This window comes from Pan troglodytes, chromosome 6, assembly GCF_028858775.2.
Source record: "Pan troglodytes isolate AG18354 chromosome 6, NHGRI_mPanTro3-v2.0_pri, whole genome shotgun sequence".
In the NCBI taxonomy this organism is placed as follows: domain Eukaryota; kingdom Metazoa; phylum Chordata; class Mammalia; order Primates; family Hominidae; genus Pan; species Pan troglodytes.
The window spans coordinates 60,528,889-60,545,733 of NC_072404.2; the positions used below are offsets into that span (position 1 = coordinate 60,528,889).

Here is a 16,845-nt window from a genome sequence, read left to right on the forward strand (position 1 = left end):
ACACCAAACCTGCTGGTACCTCGATCTTGGACTTCCCAGTCTCCAGAACTGTGAGAATAAATTTCTATTATTTATAAATTACCCAGTCTCAGGTATTTTGTAATACTAGCATAAAGGGGTAAAACAGAAGAGCTCTCAGAAAGTGTAATATTTCACCAAACCCTTTCATTTCTCTTATAAACCAAATTATTCAGAGAAAGAAACTACTATTTTTTATCGTTGAAATGTGATAAGTATCTATGACAGAAAAAAGAGATATTCATTTACTTTGAAATTACTTTAATTTAGAAATAGAAAACATCTTGAAAGGAAAAAAAAAAACCCACAAAACATACAGGCAAATTTGTATTCTGTGAGTTTCTCACACCCTCACACTTGTTCACCAATCTCTAAGATGAAAAACTCTCTTCGAAAATGTATTCAGCCACCACTGTAAAAGAAAGAAAAATTATTACTTCTGAGCATAGATAAGATTTTAATAATTATTATTATTTGAAATGCAATATGCTATAACTTTAGTGGCTCAAGACCAATTATTTGAATCCCACCTAACTTTATCTAAAGATGGCATAAAAGAATGGCACAATGAACTTTAAAATCCTGAACCTGAAAAGATGATGTGGCTACTGGAAGAGGTCTATGTGTAAACTCACAATGCCCATTCAGGAAATGCCATTTTGGAACAGTCTAGCGTAACGCCTTTCTGAACACAACAAAAAATATCAACTACATGACAGGATGGTTAGTTGAGAAGCTTTTCAAGTTGATAACGTTGACACACCAGTAGAACACACCAGCAAAAAATAGACTGCAGATGAGCACAAGGTACTCAAGCACTGCATCTTACCATAATCATTGCAAAATCTGGGTTAGTCATGATGAAAACAAAAATCACCTTTTCTACAGAAGAACTTCTGAGTTTTAAAAGCATAAACATTAAAACTGCATAGTCAGATATACATTCTAGTAATGTTAAAGCAAAATAATTCCATTACCATTAGAAAATTATATAAAATAGGCCAGGCACGGTGGCTCTCACCTGTAATCTCAGCACTCTGGGAGGCTGAGGGAGGCAGATCACCTGAGGTCAGGAGTTCGAGACCACCCTGGCCAACATGGTGAAACCCTGTCTCTACTAAAAATACAAAAAAAATTAGCCAGGCATGGTGGGGTGCAACTGTAGTCCCAGCTACTCAGGAGGCTGAGGCAGGAGAATCACTTGAACCTGGGAGGCGGAGGCTGCAATAAGCTAAGATTGCGCCACTGCACTCCAGCCTGGGAAACAGAGCAAGACTCCATCTCAAAAAAAAGAGAAAATTATTATATAAAATACCCCTGAGCATATACTTTAATGTTTAGCATTTTAAATGCTTATGCTATTAAATAGTATTGCTATAACTAAAAGGCCAGCAAGTGCCTATTTTAAATTCTAATACTGTGAATATTAATTTTGATTGCTATACTTATAAAAAAAAGAAGAAAAAAATCATAAGAAAAAACTGATAATTCAACCCAATGAGTTATTTCCCTTGCTACCATCTCAAAATGATTTAAACAATGATTATCCTCTTTCAAGCAGGAAAAGCAAGATTCCTTTCAGTTTTACAGCTGTCCTGGCATAACATGAGAAAAGAGTAAGTTTTCTGTAGTGTCTCTCACAAAATGTTTTAATTGGCCTTCATGTTAAGGTAAAAAATATCTAAAGATAGATTTTTTTAACTTCTTAAACATTGAAACCATTTTTTTTTAACTAGAAGAAAAGTTTTCTAAGTAACTAGCTTCTGAAAGATTTCCTGTGTTGCTCTATCACTAGCCATGCAATCTGAGTAGATTACTTAGCCTCCCCATGCCTGTTTCCTCATGAAGATTAAATGAGTTGACACACAGTCATGGAAAGTTCTCAATGAATGTTAACTATTATTATTGCCACCATCACCATTAGAAAAGACAAGAACCTGAAGTTGTTCACTTAATTCAACAAACACTTATTCAGTGCTTTTAACGGATACAAGGGGGCTCTGGACCAGACTCTATAGGAGAGACATACAATATAAATAACAAGGCAGGCCTGCCTCACAACTCATAATCTAATATGAAAAGACGGACCTGAGTATGACCCAAGGCAGACAATGATGTCCGGCAAAAGGGACAAAAATATAGGTTAAGTGAAGGCCAGGGAAAAAATTTGAAAGGTGCTTGTATACCAAAAAATTGGAAAAGGTGGGCTTACGTGTTCTTCTGAAAGGTACAACTAAGAACAATGAAGGGTGATTATCACAGGAAACTAATTTTGTTATCATTTTAAAGAAACACTTCCTATCAATAAATCTGTCTCATGACAGAATGGGAAGCAGAAAGAGCAGAGGCACCGAGTATGAAAAAGAAGGGACTTGACAGAGACTCTGCCACTTCTTTTTACTGATTTCCTCATTCTACTTCAGTATTCTCCCCGTGATTCCACAGTTCTACAGTTGGCATTTCTCACTGGTAAAATACAAGGGATTTCTGAACTGACAAATGAGTTATCAGTGACTTGGGCCCATCTATTTCTAACTATTTATGATCCTGAATATCACTTTGTGGCACTTCTGCCTTAATAACTATGGTAACCTACTTAAGAAATCCCTCTGACAATATACATTGTTACTTGTCATTTAAAAGGCAACCTGTACCAGTACCTGGGATAAAATACCTAGTATTTAGGAGATTTATAGTTTAGAAATTTTTTAAATCATTGCTTCAAACTTCACCACCCCATAAAATCAATTGATGTTACTGATTGATATTAGATAGATTTCAATACCATATGGAAGTTCTCAATGAATGTTAATTATTATTGCCACCATCACCATCAGAAAAGGCAAAGAACCTGAAGTTGTTCACTTAATTCAACTAACACTTATTCAGTGCTTTTAATGGATACAAGCACTGATATACCTGATATTATTATCAGGTAATAATAGATTTTATTACCTCCAAACAGTGGATGAGGCTGAGATTAAATGCATACAAAATCACAAAGTAAGTAAGTACTGAAACTCATTCTAAGTCCTTACCCTAAACTGAATTACCTAATTGCTCTAATTGCTCAATGCCACAAGGTGTCCCAATGACTTGTAATGAATTTAAAAAGCAAAATTATTTGGAAACGAATAAAGTGATCCCAGTGTTTCTCAGCCTTTTTTGCCTCCTAACATACTTAAAAGTTATGATATTCTCCTATCAGTATCAATGGCTCATTACAGTAACAACTTTCACTTGTATTCTTACCCAAATTGTTTCTGGGGCCTTACATGACTTAAAGTCATAATCCAAGTAAGAACTATTATCCCCACTGAATAAACTGGGCACAGAGAGGTTAGGCAAATTGCCTGAAGCTAGGACAGCTACTGCATAACAAGAAAAAGGTTTTGGATCTAGGCAATCTGGTCCAGAGTTAGAATTCTATCACAGCAGTGATTTTTGGATGGGAAGCATTTGCTCTGCACATTAGAAATTAACAAGGTAACAGCACAAAGAGGACTTAGGTTTCAATGCTGGCTTTGTGACATATGAGTGTCTTTAATACTTTCTTGACTCTGTAAAATTTTATTTATTAAAGAAAATAGTGCCTAGCACACAGAATTTCTGGAAAGATCATGTAAGATCTAAAAGCCCTCAATTATCAGGTACTCGTAAATATCAGTAGACTCCAACAGCACTAAAAAGTCAAGAGATGCATCTCTATATTAACGAAATAACAGCCTGTCATCTCAAATGGTTTCGAGTTTCATTCAATCCTAGTCTATTTCATAAAGTTTACTTACACAATGATGTTATTAATAGGAATATGGATCAATTTCACAAAGAAGCCAATGAATCCCATTATAGCAAATCCTATTGCTGTTGCCATGGCAATCTTCTGGAATTCTGCATTTAAAAACAGGAAATTCACATATTTTTTGCACTGTCACTGAAAGTATGGGGAAAAAACTATCAGCAACATAAATGAACTTAACTAGTATACATTTCTCCTGTTAATAGATATATAATTCAAAAATAAAAAGGTGAGACTATTAACAGTAAACAAGTTGTTTGACAGGTTTTAAAATTTCCATGTTTTGTTGATATTTAAGGAAACAAATAATAATGCATATCTGTCCTAGTGAGTTCATCAGCAAGTACTAAAAATATTTTTTCTTCTTAGCAAATGACCAGAAAATATCAAAAACAAAAAAAAGGTCATGGATGAAAGAAATATACATTATTTTTCTTAAGTTTTAAAATGTAACATTGTAATTTTTATCATAACATATCGATTATACGGGCAGAAACATACCTTTTTTTGGGTACATTATAAACGATGGGTCCGGTGCCTTTGCTATTATGATGAAGCCAAAAATAAGACTTGAAAAATCAAATTGGGCTGGTCCCAGTGGCTTGTGCCTGTAATCTCAGCACTTTGGGAGGCCGAAGTGGGCAGATCACCCGAGGTCAGGAGTTTAAGACCAGCCTGGCCAACATGGTGAAACCCTGGCTCCACTAAAAATACAAAAATTAGCCGGGCGTGGTGGCGCATGCCTGCAATCCCAGCTACTCAGGAGGCTGAGGCAGAATTGCTTGAACCCAGGAGGCGGAGGTTGCAGTGAGCCGAGATCGCGTCACTGCACTTCAGCCTGGGCAACAGAGTGAGACTCTGTCTGAGTTGAGCACAATTTTATAAAACATTACACTGGTAATATTGTCATTTTATGTTACTTCCTAAGAGAAGCTTTCCCTGATCTCCTGACTTGGTTAGTCCTCCTATTATGTGCTGTCAAACTTCCTTCTAGTTATCTTCCATAATACTTACCACAGCAGTAATTAAAAAATATAACTGCAATAATTTGTTTATGACAGTCTTCCTTGGTAAGAGTCTAAGCTCCATGACAGCAAGGACTATTCTCTTTACTATATTATATACATGTTATATACTATATTATATACTATATTATATACTATATACTATATACAATATTATATATATTATATACTATATATATACTATGTACTACATTATATATACTATATACATTATATACTATATACTATATTATATACTATATACTATATTATATACATGTTATATTCTCTATTATATTACCAGCTCCTAACTCAATGAATGAATAAAAGTAGACAAATTTAACACATGAATCATGATAAATAACAAAATTAACTTTCTAGTTTGGCAAAAACTATATTGTTGGTTTCATGTTAAGGTTTTGTTCGTTGGGGTGGGAGCTGAGTAGGGAGACTTCAAAGCTTTTCCAAAGAGAAAATATGTAAGATACTAAAAGTCATAAAATGTTACTAACTAAAATGTTACATGGAACATAAGGCTGTAATAAATAATCTTACACCATTTGAAAATACATAAAAAATTTAGACGAGTAAAAAATTTAGAAAGAAGTGACAACGTTAAAAAGCCGTCGCGCAGGATCAATCAATAAAAATGTTGATGAAAGTAATGCAAGGGCTATTAATCAAGATGTTAAACAAAAGGCTTAGAAAATGCAAAGATTTAATTTTTTCTCTCATAGTCAAGCAATTACCTTTTCTATCAGGTTTAGTGCATCTTTTAACCAGCCGAATGGAGTCCTTTACAAACTGCCGACTTGGCTCAACAAACTGCATTACCTGATCCATGACTGCCTGTTTAAAACAAAAAAGATACTCACTGGTATTGGTTCTCATACAATAAGCACTTGCTCATTTATATAAAGATGTAAATGAGACCAGCCACTGAATTCACGTCTAACATGGGTCAATTCCACCTCCTAAAATAAAACAAAAAACAAACTCCAAAGCCTAAATTGATATTATTTTTGGACATTTCAGTTAATTATCAAAGGCAATAAGAAAAGCACAGATCTTACTCATGATATCTTCACTGACAAAGAACAGCACACGCAATATAAAAAGCCTATCTCTATTAAAAGGTTAAAAAAGGTTACGCATTTAGTAACACATCCATTCCTTTTCTCACTCTGCAGTCCCATCCATTTCTCATTCTACAGTCCCCTCACCGCTCCTAAGGAACCATCAGTGTTGAGATCCAACAATTACTTGCCATATTTTATTTTAAACTACGCAGAAGCCAGTGTCTTGTACAGTGAATGCCAACTACGGTGCTGCAAGAGCCTAGAATGGAGGCAAACGTGAATTTCAACCTTGATTTTTCTAAAACGTGCCAATACAACATACTTCTCTAAAGTATAAAGAATGGCTAAAGGAAGACGCAGATTCTGAGAAGCTACTAGCTAAATTTCAAACTTTTCGATTTGAACACATCTTTTAAGGAAACAGGGCTATATATTTTACCATACAGGTTCTTTTGAGGAATCTATTACCCAATAGAAATGTTATCCGATCTTAGCTTTGAGAGCCACTGCTATAGTAAGTAAAGCGGCCAGGGTGTTATTTGTATTTTCCTCCATTTCCAGTACTCAGAACAGTGGCCAGGTGGTAGTTCAAATCACTGGCTATGGAATGTAAACCTCTGTAAGCCCCAGTTGCCTTACTTAGTGTAGGGTGTGGACAACGAAATGAAATAATGTCAATGAAACACCAGGAATTCTGCAACGTTCTGAGGGCAAAAACACAGTAATGTCTGTTTTCTCAGTATTTCACTTAACTTTGCTCTTGAAATCCAAAGGGCTTAAACTTTTTGTAATCATAGTTGTCACGAAGGAAGCTAAGAATTCTTTATCCAGAAAAACGCACGCTACACACAATACCGCACTCAATGTCAGGGGTAGAGATCCAAAAACCAACTATGATCTCTCGAACTAGACTCTAGACCAATGCTCTCACTTTAAACCACGGAAGCGGCGGCAGGACCAGAGCTGAGTACAGCTCTTCCCAGACAGGACTCCACACCAGCACACAGAGCCAACCCCGAAGGGATCGGGCAGCAGGACATCATCTTTGGCTGCAGCACAGAAGACGCCGGGGCAGGACGCTAAGCCCTGGAGCCCCGCGGGCCGGCCACCCAGCTCGCCGGGAGTCCGCGGCCCTGGGTTTGCCTTCCGCCAGAGGCCGAGTTGGTGGGATGTCGGCGGCCAGACCCCGGCCCTGAGCCAGGGGACCACTTACCGCCCGCCCCGCGACGGCCGCCCGGGGAGACACGCCGGCTCGCCCACGCCCGCTGCCCCCAAGAGTCGCAAAGGTGTGGCCGCCCCGTTCGCCCGTACCCACCGGTGGGAAGAAACTCACCTACCCAACCGACACCTAAAATGCCAGAGACACGTAGCACTGGAGCTTGCTGATGGAGGCCCACCGGAACCGGAATCCGGGTTTCTGCCAACAGCCCGCCCACTCCTCCGTCCTATTGGTTCCTTACGCGAAATCTCAGTGCGCAAGCGCAGCGCGACGTGCGCCCGGCCACGCTTCCTGGAAGAGATGCATTGCGGGGCTCGCTAGTGGGGCGTTGGCCTGCCTTAGGAGTATGAGTCTGGCGTCATCCCTTTTTTCCCGGCTGGGTCCCGGGATACCCCACCAGCCCGACCTCAACCCACTCGCGTCCACAGCACGAGCCCCAGCGGCCTTGCGCGGTGCTTGCTCTCTAGTAGCGGCTGACTAGGTAAATCCTAAGTTGTGGTTTTTTTTCCTGCGGTCCAGCTTGATGTGTGTCCTTACGGTACATACTTTTTGTATGTATATAATGTTGGTCGAAATGAAGCTTATGAGCAATATAATGTTATGGCCTAATTCAAAATAGTATCCCCACCCCAAACTATGACTTTGGCTGTCATTCACGGTAATGAATGCCGCTGTAATTGAGGCCTTTGTCAAACGCTAGGTTTGGTTACGGGAGTGGTCATAATGTACACACAGCTCCCCACTTACCCACAAGGATGCATTCCAGGAACCCCCCGCCGGATGGCTGAAACCGTCAGTAGAGACGGGGTTTCACCATATTGGCCAGGCTGGTCTTGAACTCCTGACCTCGCGATCCACCCGCCTCGGCCTCCCAAAGTGCTGGGATTACAGACGTGAGCCACCGCGCCCGGCCATGTTTCCTTTTAGCAATGGAGCATAACGGGATCTGAGGAACAATATAACTCAGGAAGAGCTGATGGAACATTAAGACGTGTTACAACTCTCAGTGCTTCTTAAACTTCTTCAGTAACTGAAATCTCCTGTTAAGTTTTTTAGTAAATGAAATTTGTAACCCCAGAACCTCCAGATATTGATTCAGTGGGTCAGGGTTAGAGGTCACACACCTCCGTATATCTGACTGTAGGTGGTCCATACACACTACACATACCTTGCCTTAGCTTTAAGAGTCACTTTTAAATTCTGAACAGACTGAGATGCGTTTGACTAGTTCTTCATCCCTGGGACTTCAGCCCATGTGTGATCTCCTTAGAGGCCTATAGTGACCATCTAAGGCAATCCTGTCTATCTCATGCTCTTTTTTTCCTTTTTCACAATACCTTCTTCATTTGCTGCATAGCATTTGTATTAACATGTATTTATTTATTCCTCGGTCTGTCTCCCTACACTGTAAATCCCCTTACTAGACCATAAGCTCCAAGTGGGTATAATATAGCATCTAGTAAAGTGCTAAACACAGTAAATGCTCAATAAATAATTTTCAAAAAAAAATTCATTCCAAAAAAACATAAAATCACATGTTGGCAAGTTCACCCCAACCACCAAATGTCTGAGTTGACAGTATTTTCAGCAAAACACAGAAAATCAAGTAACACATACAGTGGTTCCCCTTATCCAAGAAAATCTGGTTCAAAAAGAGATGTGTACCAGAAGGTAATCTGAGAGAGGCCACATTCAAATAACTTTCATTACAGTGTATTGTTATAATTGTCTACTCACCTGATTTCGGGAGTTTGAGACCAGCCAGACCAATGTGGAGAAACCCCGTCTCCACTAAAAATACAAAAATTAGTCTGGAATGGTGTCGCATGCCTGTAACCCTAGCTACTGAGGAGGCTGAGGCAAGACAATCGCTTGAACCCGGGAGGTGGAGGTTGCAGTGAGCTGAGGTCACACGACTGACTGCACTCCAGCCTGGGCAACAGAGCAAGACTCCGTCTGTAAAAAAAAAAAAACAGGCCGATAACAGCAAATCTGTGCAAAAATACGTAACAATCAGAACTCTAGAACTCTAATTCCTGGTTACTAGGAGTGTAAAATGGCATAACCCTTTTGGGAACAGTTTAGTAGTTTATCATAATATGAAGCATATATACACCACCTATGGCTCCACAATTCCAATTCCAGGTACTTATTGAAGATATATGAAACTAAATTCACAGAAAGACTTGTACAGGAATGTTCGTAGTAACTTTATTGATAACAGAACTAAAAGCAACAGGGTACCATCAATAGAATGAATAAACATACAGGTATAGTCCCACAACAGAATAGTACTCCATAGCTAAGGAAAGAAAACTCTCTGCCACAACATTGATGAATGACAAACATGGTGAGTGAAACAAGCCTACGCTAAAGAAGGCACAGTGTGCAGTTCCATTTGCAAGAAATTTTAGACAAAGCAAAAATAATGAATGGTGGAAAAAATCAGAACAGTGTTTGCCTGGGGCTACAGATTGAGAAGGCAGGTGAGGGAACTGGGGAGTGAAAGTAATGCTCTGTAATTTAACAGGTCTTAGGGTTTCACAGGGGTTAGTCAACGTGGGCAGCTATAACAGAGTATCATAGAGTGGTGGCTTACACAACAAACATTTATTTCTCACAGTTCTGGAGACTGGAAGTCAGAGATAATGGTCAGGTTCTTGTGAAGGCTTTTACTGGTTTATAGATAGCTACTTTCTCATTGCATTCTCACATTGCGGGAGATGGAGGAAGAGAGAAAGAAAGGACCAGCTCTCCTCCTGGTCGTAAGAACACTAATCCCAACATGGGGCTTCAGCCTCCTGACCTAATTACCTCCCAGAAGCCCCTCGTCCAAATGCCATCACATTTGGGCTTCCCCATATGAATTTGGAGGCACACAAACATTCCATCCATAGCAGCAGGTCTGTGCCTTTTTCCTCAAAAAAAAAAAAAAAAAAAAAAAACCTCAACAAGTATTGAGCTCTAGTTAATTATACAATTGTCGATGCATTTAGGAGGGAAATGTACAGGTATCTACAACTTATTTTGATTTTAAAAAGGGCAGGTTCATGGTTAGAGGAATAGACTGGTGATAATGCAAATACAACAAAATGTTAAATGTAGACTTAGTTGTGGTGTAAGATGTTCATTGAATAATTCTTTCAATTTTTCTGTATGTTTAAAAATGTTTATAAGATGGGAAAAAGTCAATATATAGATCACCAAATCAAGTTTTAAAAATTTTGACATAAATTGTACTGAGTGTAAATTGAATGTATATAGCAGAAATTTTAAATTGCCCCTCAATTTAAAAATACATGAAATATTAATAATATCGTTTGAGATAAGCTGAATTAATATTCCATTTATATTCTTGAATCTCTGCCTGAAGCAAGAAAAAGTTTAAGAAGATCTATGGAGAACCAAGGACTCCATAGCAGCTGTCTTTTTGTTTTGTATTACTTCATTTAGGTATGATGACAAAGTAGAAAGAGCTGTATCTTTTTAAAAATGAAGCTGACACAGTGGTTGAAATTATGAAAGTGTCAACAGTTCCCCAGGAAAAATCAAAGACTGGACCTAGATTCAAACATAAAGACTTTTAGACAGGAATATTTTAAGAGTTAAATGTGATGAGATCAAATAAAGTTTTCTCCCCTCCTCAAACCCTTTTTGAAAAAACAAGGTTTTAAGTACTATAAAAAAAGTTATTCCATCTTATTTAGTTAAAAATGCAGTAACCAGAAGAGGGTGGTGAAGTTGACTCGAAAGATTTAGAGATCACAGAATTAGTTGCCAGTGACTCTATATTATCAATTACAGTAAACAGTTTCAATTGACTACTTCCTCCTGAAACTCACTGTTCCCTTTACTTCATGATCATTTTCTTAAAACAAAAACAAAAACCTTTCTGAATCTGCCTAATGGACTTATTTTCCTGCATTGGCCTGTATTAGAGAAGTCTAACTGCTCTGACACACATAGCCACCCTCTGGGCTGGCCACGTGCTGATTTCTGCCCAGGCCAGTCTCCGCAGATCTGATGCAGGGCTGTGTTCTTTCCACATAGTAAGTCTCCGCGGATCTGGCACAGGGTCGTGTTCTTTCCACACAGTCGTGCAGGGTTTCAGGCTCTCCAGGGTGCAGTGCTGCTACTGCATGTTAAGGTTCTTAGTATATTTCAGGAGAAAACAACCCAATTAAAAAATAAGCAAAAAGGCCGGGGGCGGTGGCTCATGCCTGTAATCCCAGCACTTTGGGAGGCTGAGGCAGGGCAGATCACAAGGTCAGGAGATGGAGACCATCCTGGCTAACACGGTGAAACCTCGTCTCTACTAAAAATACAAAAAATTAGCCGGGCATGGTGGCAGGTGCCTGTAGTCCCAGCTACTCAGGAGGCTGAGGCAGGAGAATGGTGTGAACCCGGGAGGCGGAGCTTGCAGTGAGCCGAGATCGTTTGCCACTGCACTCCAGCCTGGGCAACAGAGCGAGACTCCGTCTCAAAAAAAAAGAAATAAAAAATAAATAAGCAAAAGATCTGAACAGACATTGCATAAAAGAAGATACACAGATGGCAAATAATCATATGAAAAGGTACTCACCATTACCTGTCACCGGGAGATTGCAAACTAAAACAACAATGAGATACTACTGCAAACCTATTTGAATGTCTAAAGTGCAAAATACTACATCAAGTGCTGGTAAGGATGTGGAGCAACAGGAAGTCTCCGTTGCTGGTAGGAATGCCAGTGGTACAGCCACTGTGGAAGGCACATTGGCAGTTTCTTACAAAGCTAAACGTAGTCCATACTATCCAACAATTGCGCTCCTCGGTATTTAAATAACAGGAAGAGTTATGCTCGCACAAAAACTTACACTCACGTTTATCACGGCTTTATTCACAATTGCCAAGACTTGGAGGCAACCAAGATGTCCTTCAGCAGATGAATGAATAAACAAACTGTGATAAACCCAAACAATGGAATATGCTAAAAGGAAGTGAGCTCTCAAGCCATGAAAAGACAGGCAGGAACCTCAGATTCATACTGCTATGTAAAAGAACCAGTTGAAAAAATACACACTGTATGATTCCAACTAGGACATTCTGGAAAAGCCAAAACTATAGAGACAGTAAAAAGATCGGTGACTGCCAGGTCTTGATGGGGCTGAGGGAGGGTGAGAGAGAGGGAAGAATAGGTGGAGTCCACGGAATTTTTAGTGCAGGTGAAACCAGTCTGCGTGATGTTACAGTGGTGGATGCATGCCATTATGCATTTGTCAAAGCCTGAAGAACTATACAGAGTGAACCCTAGTGTAAACCATGGACTGTAGTTAATAATAGTGTATCAATATTGGTTCATCAGTTGTAACAAATGTTCGCTAGTACTGTATTAATAATAGAGAAAACTGTGCAGGGAGGATGCGTAAAAGGTTGTGGTACCTCTTTATTTTCTACCCAATGTTTCTGAAAAGCTAAAACTACCCTTAAAATAAAGTCTATTAGTAAAAATTAGAAATAAAATATAAGATCCTAGGAGAGGGAGAGAAACTAGAGTCATCTCACTGCTTCCTTTATGCTCTGGCTGAAGCACCATCAGGCTCCTGCGCTCTTTCCCTCCACTACCAATCTTTTTTTTTTTTTTTCTTTTTTTTGAGCCTTGTTGCCCAGGCTGGAGTGCAATGGCACAATCTCGGCTCACCGCAACCTCTGCCTCCCGGTTTCAACCGATTCTTCTGCCTCAGCCTCCCAAGTAGCTGGGATTACAGGCATGCGCCACCACGCCCGGCTAATTTTTGTATTTTTAGTAGAGACGGGGTTTCTTGATGTTGGTCAGGCTAGTCTCAAACTCCCGAACTCAGGTGATCCACCCGCCTTGGCCTCCCAAAGTGCCGGGATTACAGGCGTGGGCCACCGCAGCCGTCCCCAGTCAATCCTTTTGTCAAGATGCTGAGAAGCCCAGTGCCTTTCCCAAGACAAAGCCATTGACAGACTCCAGTTTGACCACAAACCTTGTCATAACACGTTGACTTATTTAAACAAGGTAAGGGGTTCTGGCTTCTTCACTACATCCCCTGGAGCTGTATGATGAATTACGACTTATGACAGCATGAAGTCACTTTTTTACATTATTTGAGATATGGAGGATGTTACGGACTGAACTGTGCCACCCCCAAAATTCACAAGTTGATGGCCTAACTCTTACGACCTCAGAATTTGACTGTATTTGGAGATAAGGTCTTTTCTGTTTTTGTTTGTTTGTTTGTTTGTTTTTGAGACAGGGTCTCACCCTGTCACGCAGGCTGGAGTGCAGTAGTGCTAACACAGATCACTGCAGCCTCAACCTCCTGGGCTCAAGCGATCCTCCCACCTCAGCCTCCCCAGTAGCTGGGACCACATGCATGTGCCACCACGCCCAGCTAATGTTTTTTCTTTTTTTTTTTTTTTTTGTAGAGACAGGGTTTGGCCACTGGAGATAAGGTCTTTAAAGAGGTTATTAAATTAAAATGAGAGGCTGGGTATGGTGGCTCACACCTGTAATCAGCACTTTGGGAGGCTAAGGCAGTTGGATCACCTGAGGTCAGGAGTTCAAGACCAGCCTGGCCAACATGGGGAAACCCCATCTATGCTAAAAATACAAAAATAAGATGAGCATGGGGTTGCACTGCCTGTAATCCCAGGTACTCAGGAGGCTGAGGCAGGAGAATTGCTTGAACCCAGGAGGTGGAGGTTGCAGTGAGCTGAGATAAGGCCACTGCACTCCAGCCTAGGCAACAGAGAGAGACTCCATCTCAAAAAAAAAAAAAGTTAAACTGAGGCCAGAGGTGTAGGCTATAATCCAATATGACAGGTGTTCTTATGGACACAGATGTACAGAAAGAAGGTGATGTGAAGACACCAGGAGAAGATGCACAAATTAAAAAAAGAGGCTTCAGAAGAAACCAACCTTGCTGGCATCTTGATCTCAGATCTCCTGCCTCCAGAACTGTGAGAGGATAAATCGCTGTTGTTCAGGCTTCCCAGTCTGTGGTATTTTGTTATGGCAGCCCTCACAAACCCACATAGAAGGCACGCTTTCATTGCCTTTTTTCCCCTCCTGTTTCCTAAGAGAGATATTAACAGTTCAAGCGAGTATAATTTTTGGACGCACACAGAGTAATCTCATAGGAATATAAAAATCAGGACATGTCCTGTCCTATTGCTGCAAGGTAGAACTAATCTTTTAGGAAGAGAGCTTTGTGAGTACTCATGTGAGGGAAAGGGATCATAGTTTTGAAACTTCATTTTAATACTTATTTCTTAATCAGTTAAATTTTATTGTCAAGTGGTTTTCTTTAAGGAGCTTAAGGACACGGTTTTTCCTGAGTTTATGCGTACCTGAATATGCCTGTCTGTATACTTTAGTGATGTGGGTGCATATAAATTTGGGCATCACTTTCTTTTCTTTATAATCTAGTTGAAAGATAAATACTCCATTACATCCTAGCACTCAGTGTTTCAGAAGGGAAATCTGATGCTACCTCAGATTGTCCCATCCTTGTCCCCTTGATGTGATTAAAGGATTCTTTCTCTGCAACTGAGATTCAGTGACAAACAGGATCTCAATGAAAAGTGACATTCTATATCATTTTTTCCCAAGACTGCTCGATTCTTACTTCAGGGAAATGTTGTGTTCTTGTAATATGTTTTCTGTTTGATCTGTTGGAGTATCTGTTTAAGGCAACTACCCTTTTGTTAGCTTTTCTTTGTTCTTTTTATATTTTCTTAATTGTCTTACCTTAATTACACCTCTGTACTCACCTTGGTCAGCTCAAGTTTTTTTATTTTTTTTTTTGCACTTTATTAACTCCATTTTTAACTACTGTGTTTCTTGCTATTTTAAATTTATTTTGTGATGTCATTTTGGTTCTCAATTTTTTCTTTAGTGGGACCGTCTTCCATCCTGTTTCATTCTATTTTTAGGTTAGTTCACTGATTGAGAAGCGTTTTGCAGGACTCATGCCCTGAGACCTTTCTGGTTGCAGAGAGTGGCCATGGAGGCCTCCTGTCTCCGAACTGCCTCCTCACCAGCCTCCTCATCTGGCTTCTGCATGCGACCGCCACCTCTCGATGTATTTATCTTTCAGTGGCATATTTGTATAATTTAAATTTAGTAGATCCTTTAAAAAAATGTATGTTATAAAAGTTTAAAACTCAAAACTGAAGAGAATATAATCTTGTCATGGCTTTTCTTGCACATTCAGAGCAAGCGGCTCTGCCTTCCGCCTTGCTCTCTGCTGTGTGGCCAGGCTTCTCTCAGTGCCCTTGGTACATTTCCGGAGTCCCCTGTGCCCGGTAGAACTCTCGCCTGTAAGCTGTGCTTTGCTTGTGTTCACTTCAATGTAGACAGATGGCTAGGCCTCGTTCCAGCCGCTCCTTTGCAAAGGATATGGATTCTGTTTTCTCCTCAGAAGTGTGACCCAGGGCCCTATCCAGGGCACAGTGACAGTGGGGACAACCCCGGGTCTCAGGCTCTTCCTCCAGGGCCCCAGCTAGCGTCCCTCTGGCCCGTGCTCTGCATCTTGCTGGAGAGGTCTCTGCTCTTGGATTGTGTTTTGACTTTGCCTGAGCTTCCAGCTCAACCCCCTCAGACAACATTTCTCCAAAGCAGGAACGATTTGTGGAAATTCTCAACATTTTTTTCACTCTGTTTTGGGGGCTTAGGGTCCATGATAGGGAGCTATGCCAAGTCATGGCAGAGTGTTCTTTTTCTGTTTTCTTATTTCATTATGGCCGCATGAAGTTGTACACGTTTCCGTATTGGGTTCTTGCTCTTGCTCTTTTTGCTGCTGTCAATAATTATTGTTGATTACATCAGATGTTGGAGGAGGTGAATTCTGGGTGCCTGTTTTACTTCACAGCCATTGCTGTTTTAATAAGAAGATGGGGCTGGCTAACACGGTGAAACCCCGTCTCTACTAAAAAATACAAAAAATTAGCTGGGCATGGTGGCGGGTGCCTGTAGTCCCAGCTACTCAGGAGGCTGAGGCAGGAGAATGGTGTGAACCCGGGAGGCGGAGTTTGCAGTGAGCTGAGATGGCGCCACTGCACTCCAGCCTGGGCGACAGAGCGAGACTCCATCTCAAACAAAAACAAACAAAAAAAATAAGAAGATGGGGAATTAAAATATCATGCCCTGCCATCTTGTGATCCTTTTAACTCAGGAGTCCTTTTTAACTGGAAAACACAGAGATGTCTCTACTATTTCAAGAAGCTATTAGATATGTCCTGTTTTTCTATGCCATTCACTTCCCCTGAATTGCTCTGAGACCTACCCTGTGCTCGTTGGTGCAGTGGGAGTGATCTAACCTTTAAGGGGATAGCTGTTCCAGCCTACCGAGATGACCCCACTAAACACGGGGTAATGCTAGCTGGGAGAGAAACCAAAACAGTAGAAAAATGAAGGAGCCAGCAGGTTTATTGTAAAGAGTTCAATTGCCTACTGTTACAGACAGAAATGGAAGCAAGTGAGGAAAATACATATAGATGCTTTTGAACCAAGTTTCCTAACTCCCAGGACAGACATTTTTTCCCCCATTTTATCTGTATGCTTTTCTGCCATCCCTTACTGGCCCCTGGATGGTTACTTTCTATCTGTTTTTAGAAATGGGAAATTAATACCTAGTCCTCAGGTTAGTTCAGTTCAGTCTAAGAATTGAGTATCAACGAAGGACATAATTTATTCACTGTACAAAAGACCACCCAGCT

The 16,845-nt window shown here is 40.3% G+C and overlaps 2 protein-coding genes across 3 annotated transcripts in view; one reads left to right on the forward strand and one right to left on the reverse strand.

Moving 5' to 3' along the window:
• Nucleotides 1-262: 262 nt before the first annotated feature.
• Nucleotides 263-7,343, reverse strand: SEC61G (SEC61 translocon subunit gamma). Of its 2 annotated transcripts, none has more exons than XM_009453095.5 (4): nt 7,234-7,343; nt 5,571-5,670; nt 3,807-3,909; nt 263-430 (listed from the first exon to the last, which is right to left on the reverse strand). In XM_009453095.5, exons 2-4 carry the CDS (start codon nt 5,662-5,664, stop codon nt 421-423), a joined length of 207 nt encoding a protein of 68 aa, XP_009451370.1. In that variant the 5' UTR covers nt 5,665-5,670; nt 7,234-7,343; the 3' UTR covers nt 263-420. The 2 variants fall into 2 exon arrangements, with proteins under 2 accessions (XP_009451370.1, XP_003318488.1); XM_003318440.6 differs by having other exon boundaries at nt 7,238-7,308.
• Nucleotides 6,378-16,845, forward strand: part of LOC100615113 (uncharacterized) — a 46,652-nt gene continuing 36,184 nt past the window's right edge. Inside the window, exons 1-2 of the mRNA XM_063815921.1 lie at nt 6,378-6,414; nt 6,884-7,600. Of these exons, the coding sequence (XP_063671991.1) occupies nt 6,378-6,414; nt 6,884-7,440 (594 nt within the window). The 3' untranslated portion in view covers nt 7,441-7,600. The remainder of the gene's footprint in view (nt 6,415-6,883; nt 7,601-16,845) is intronic.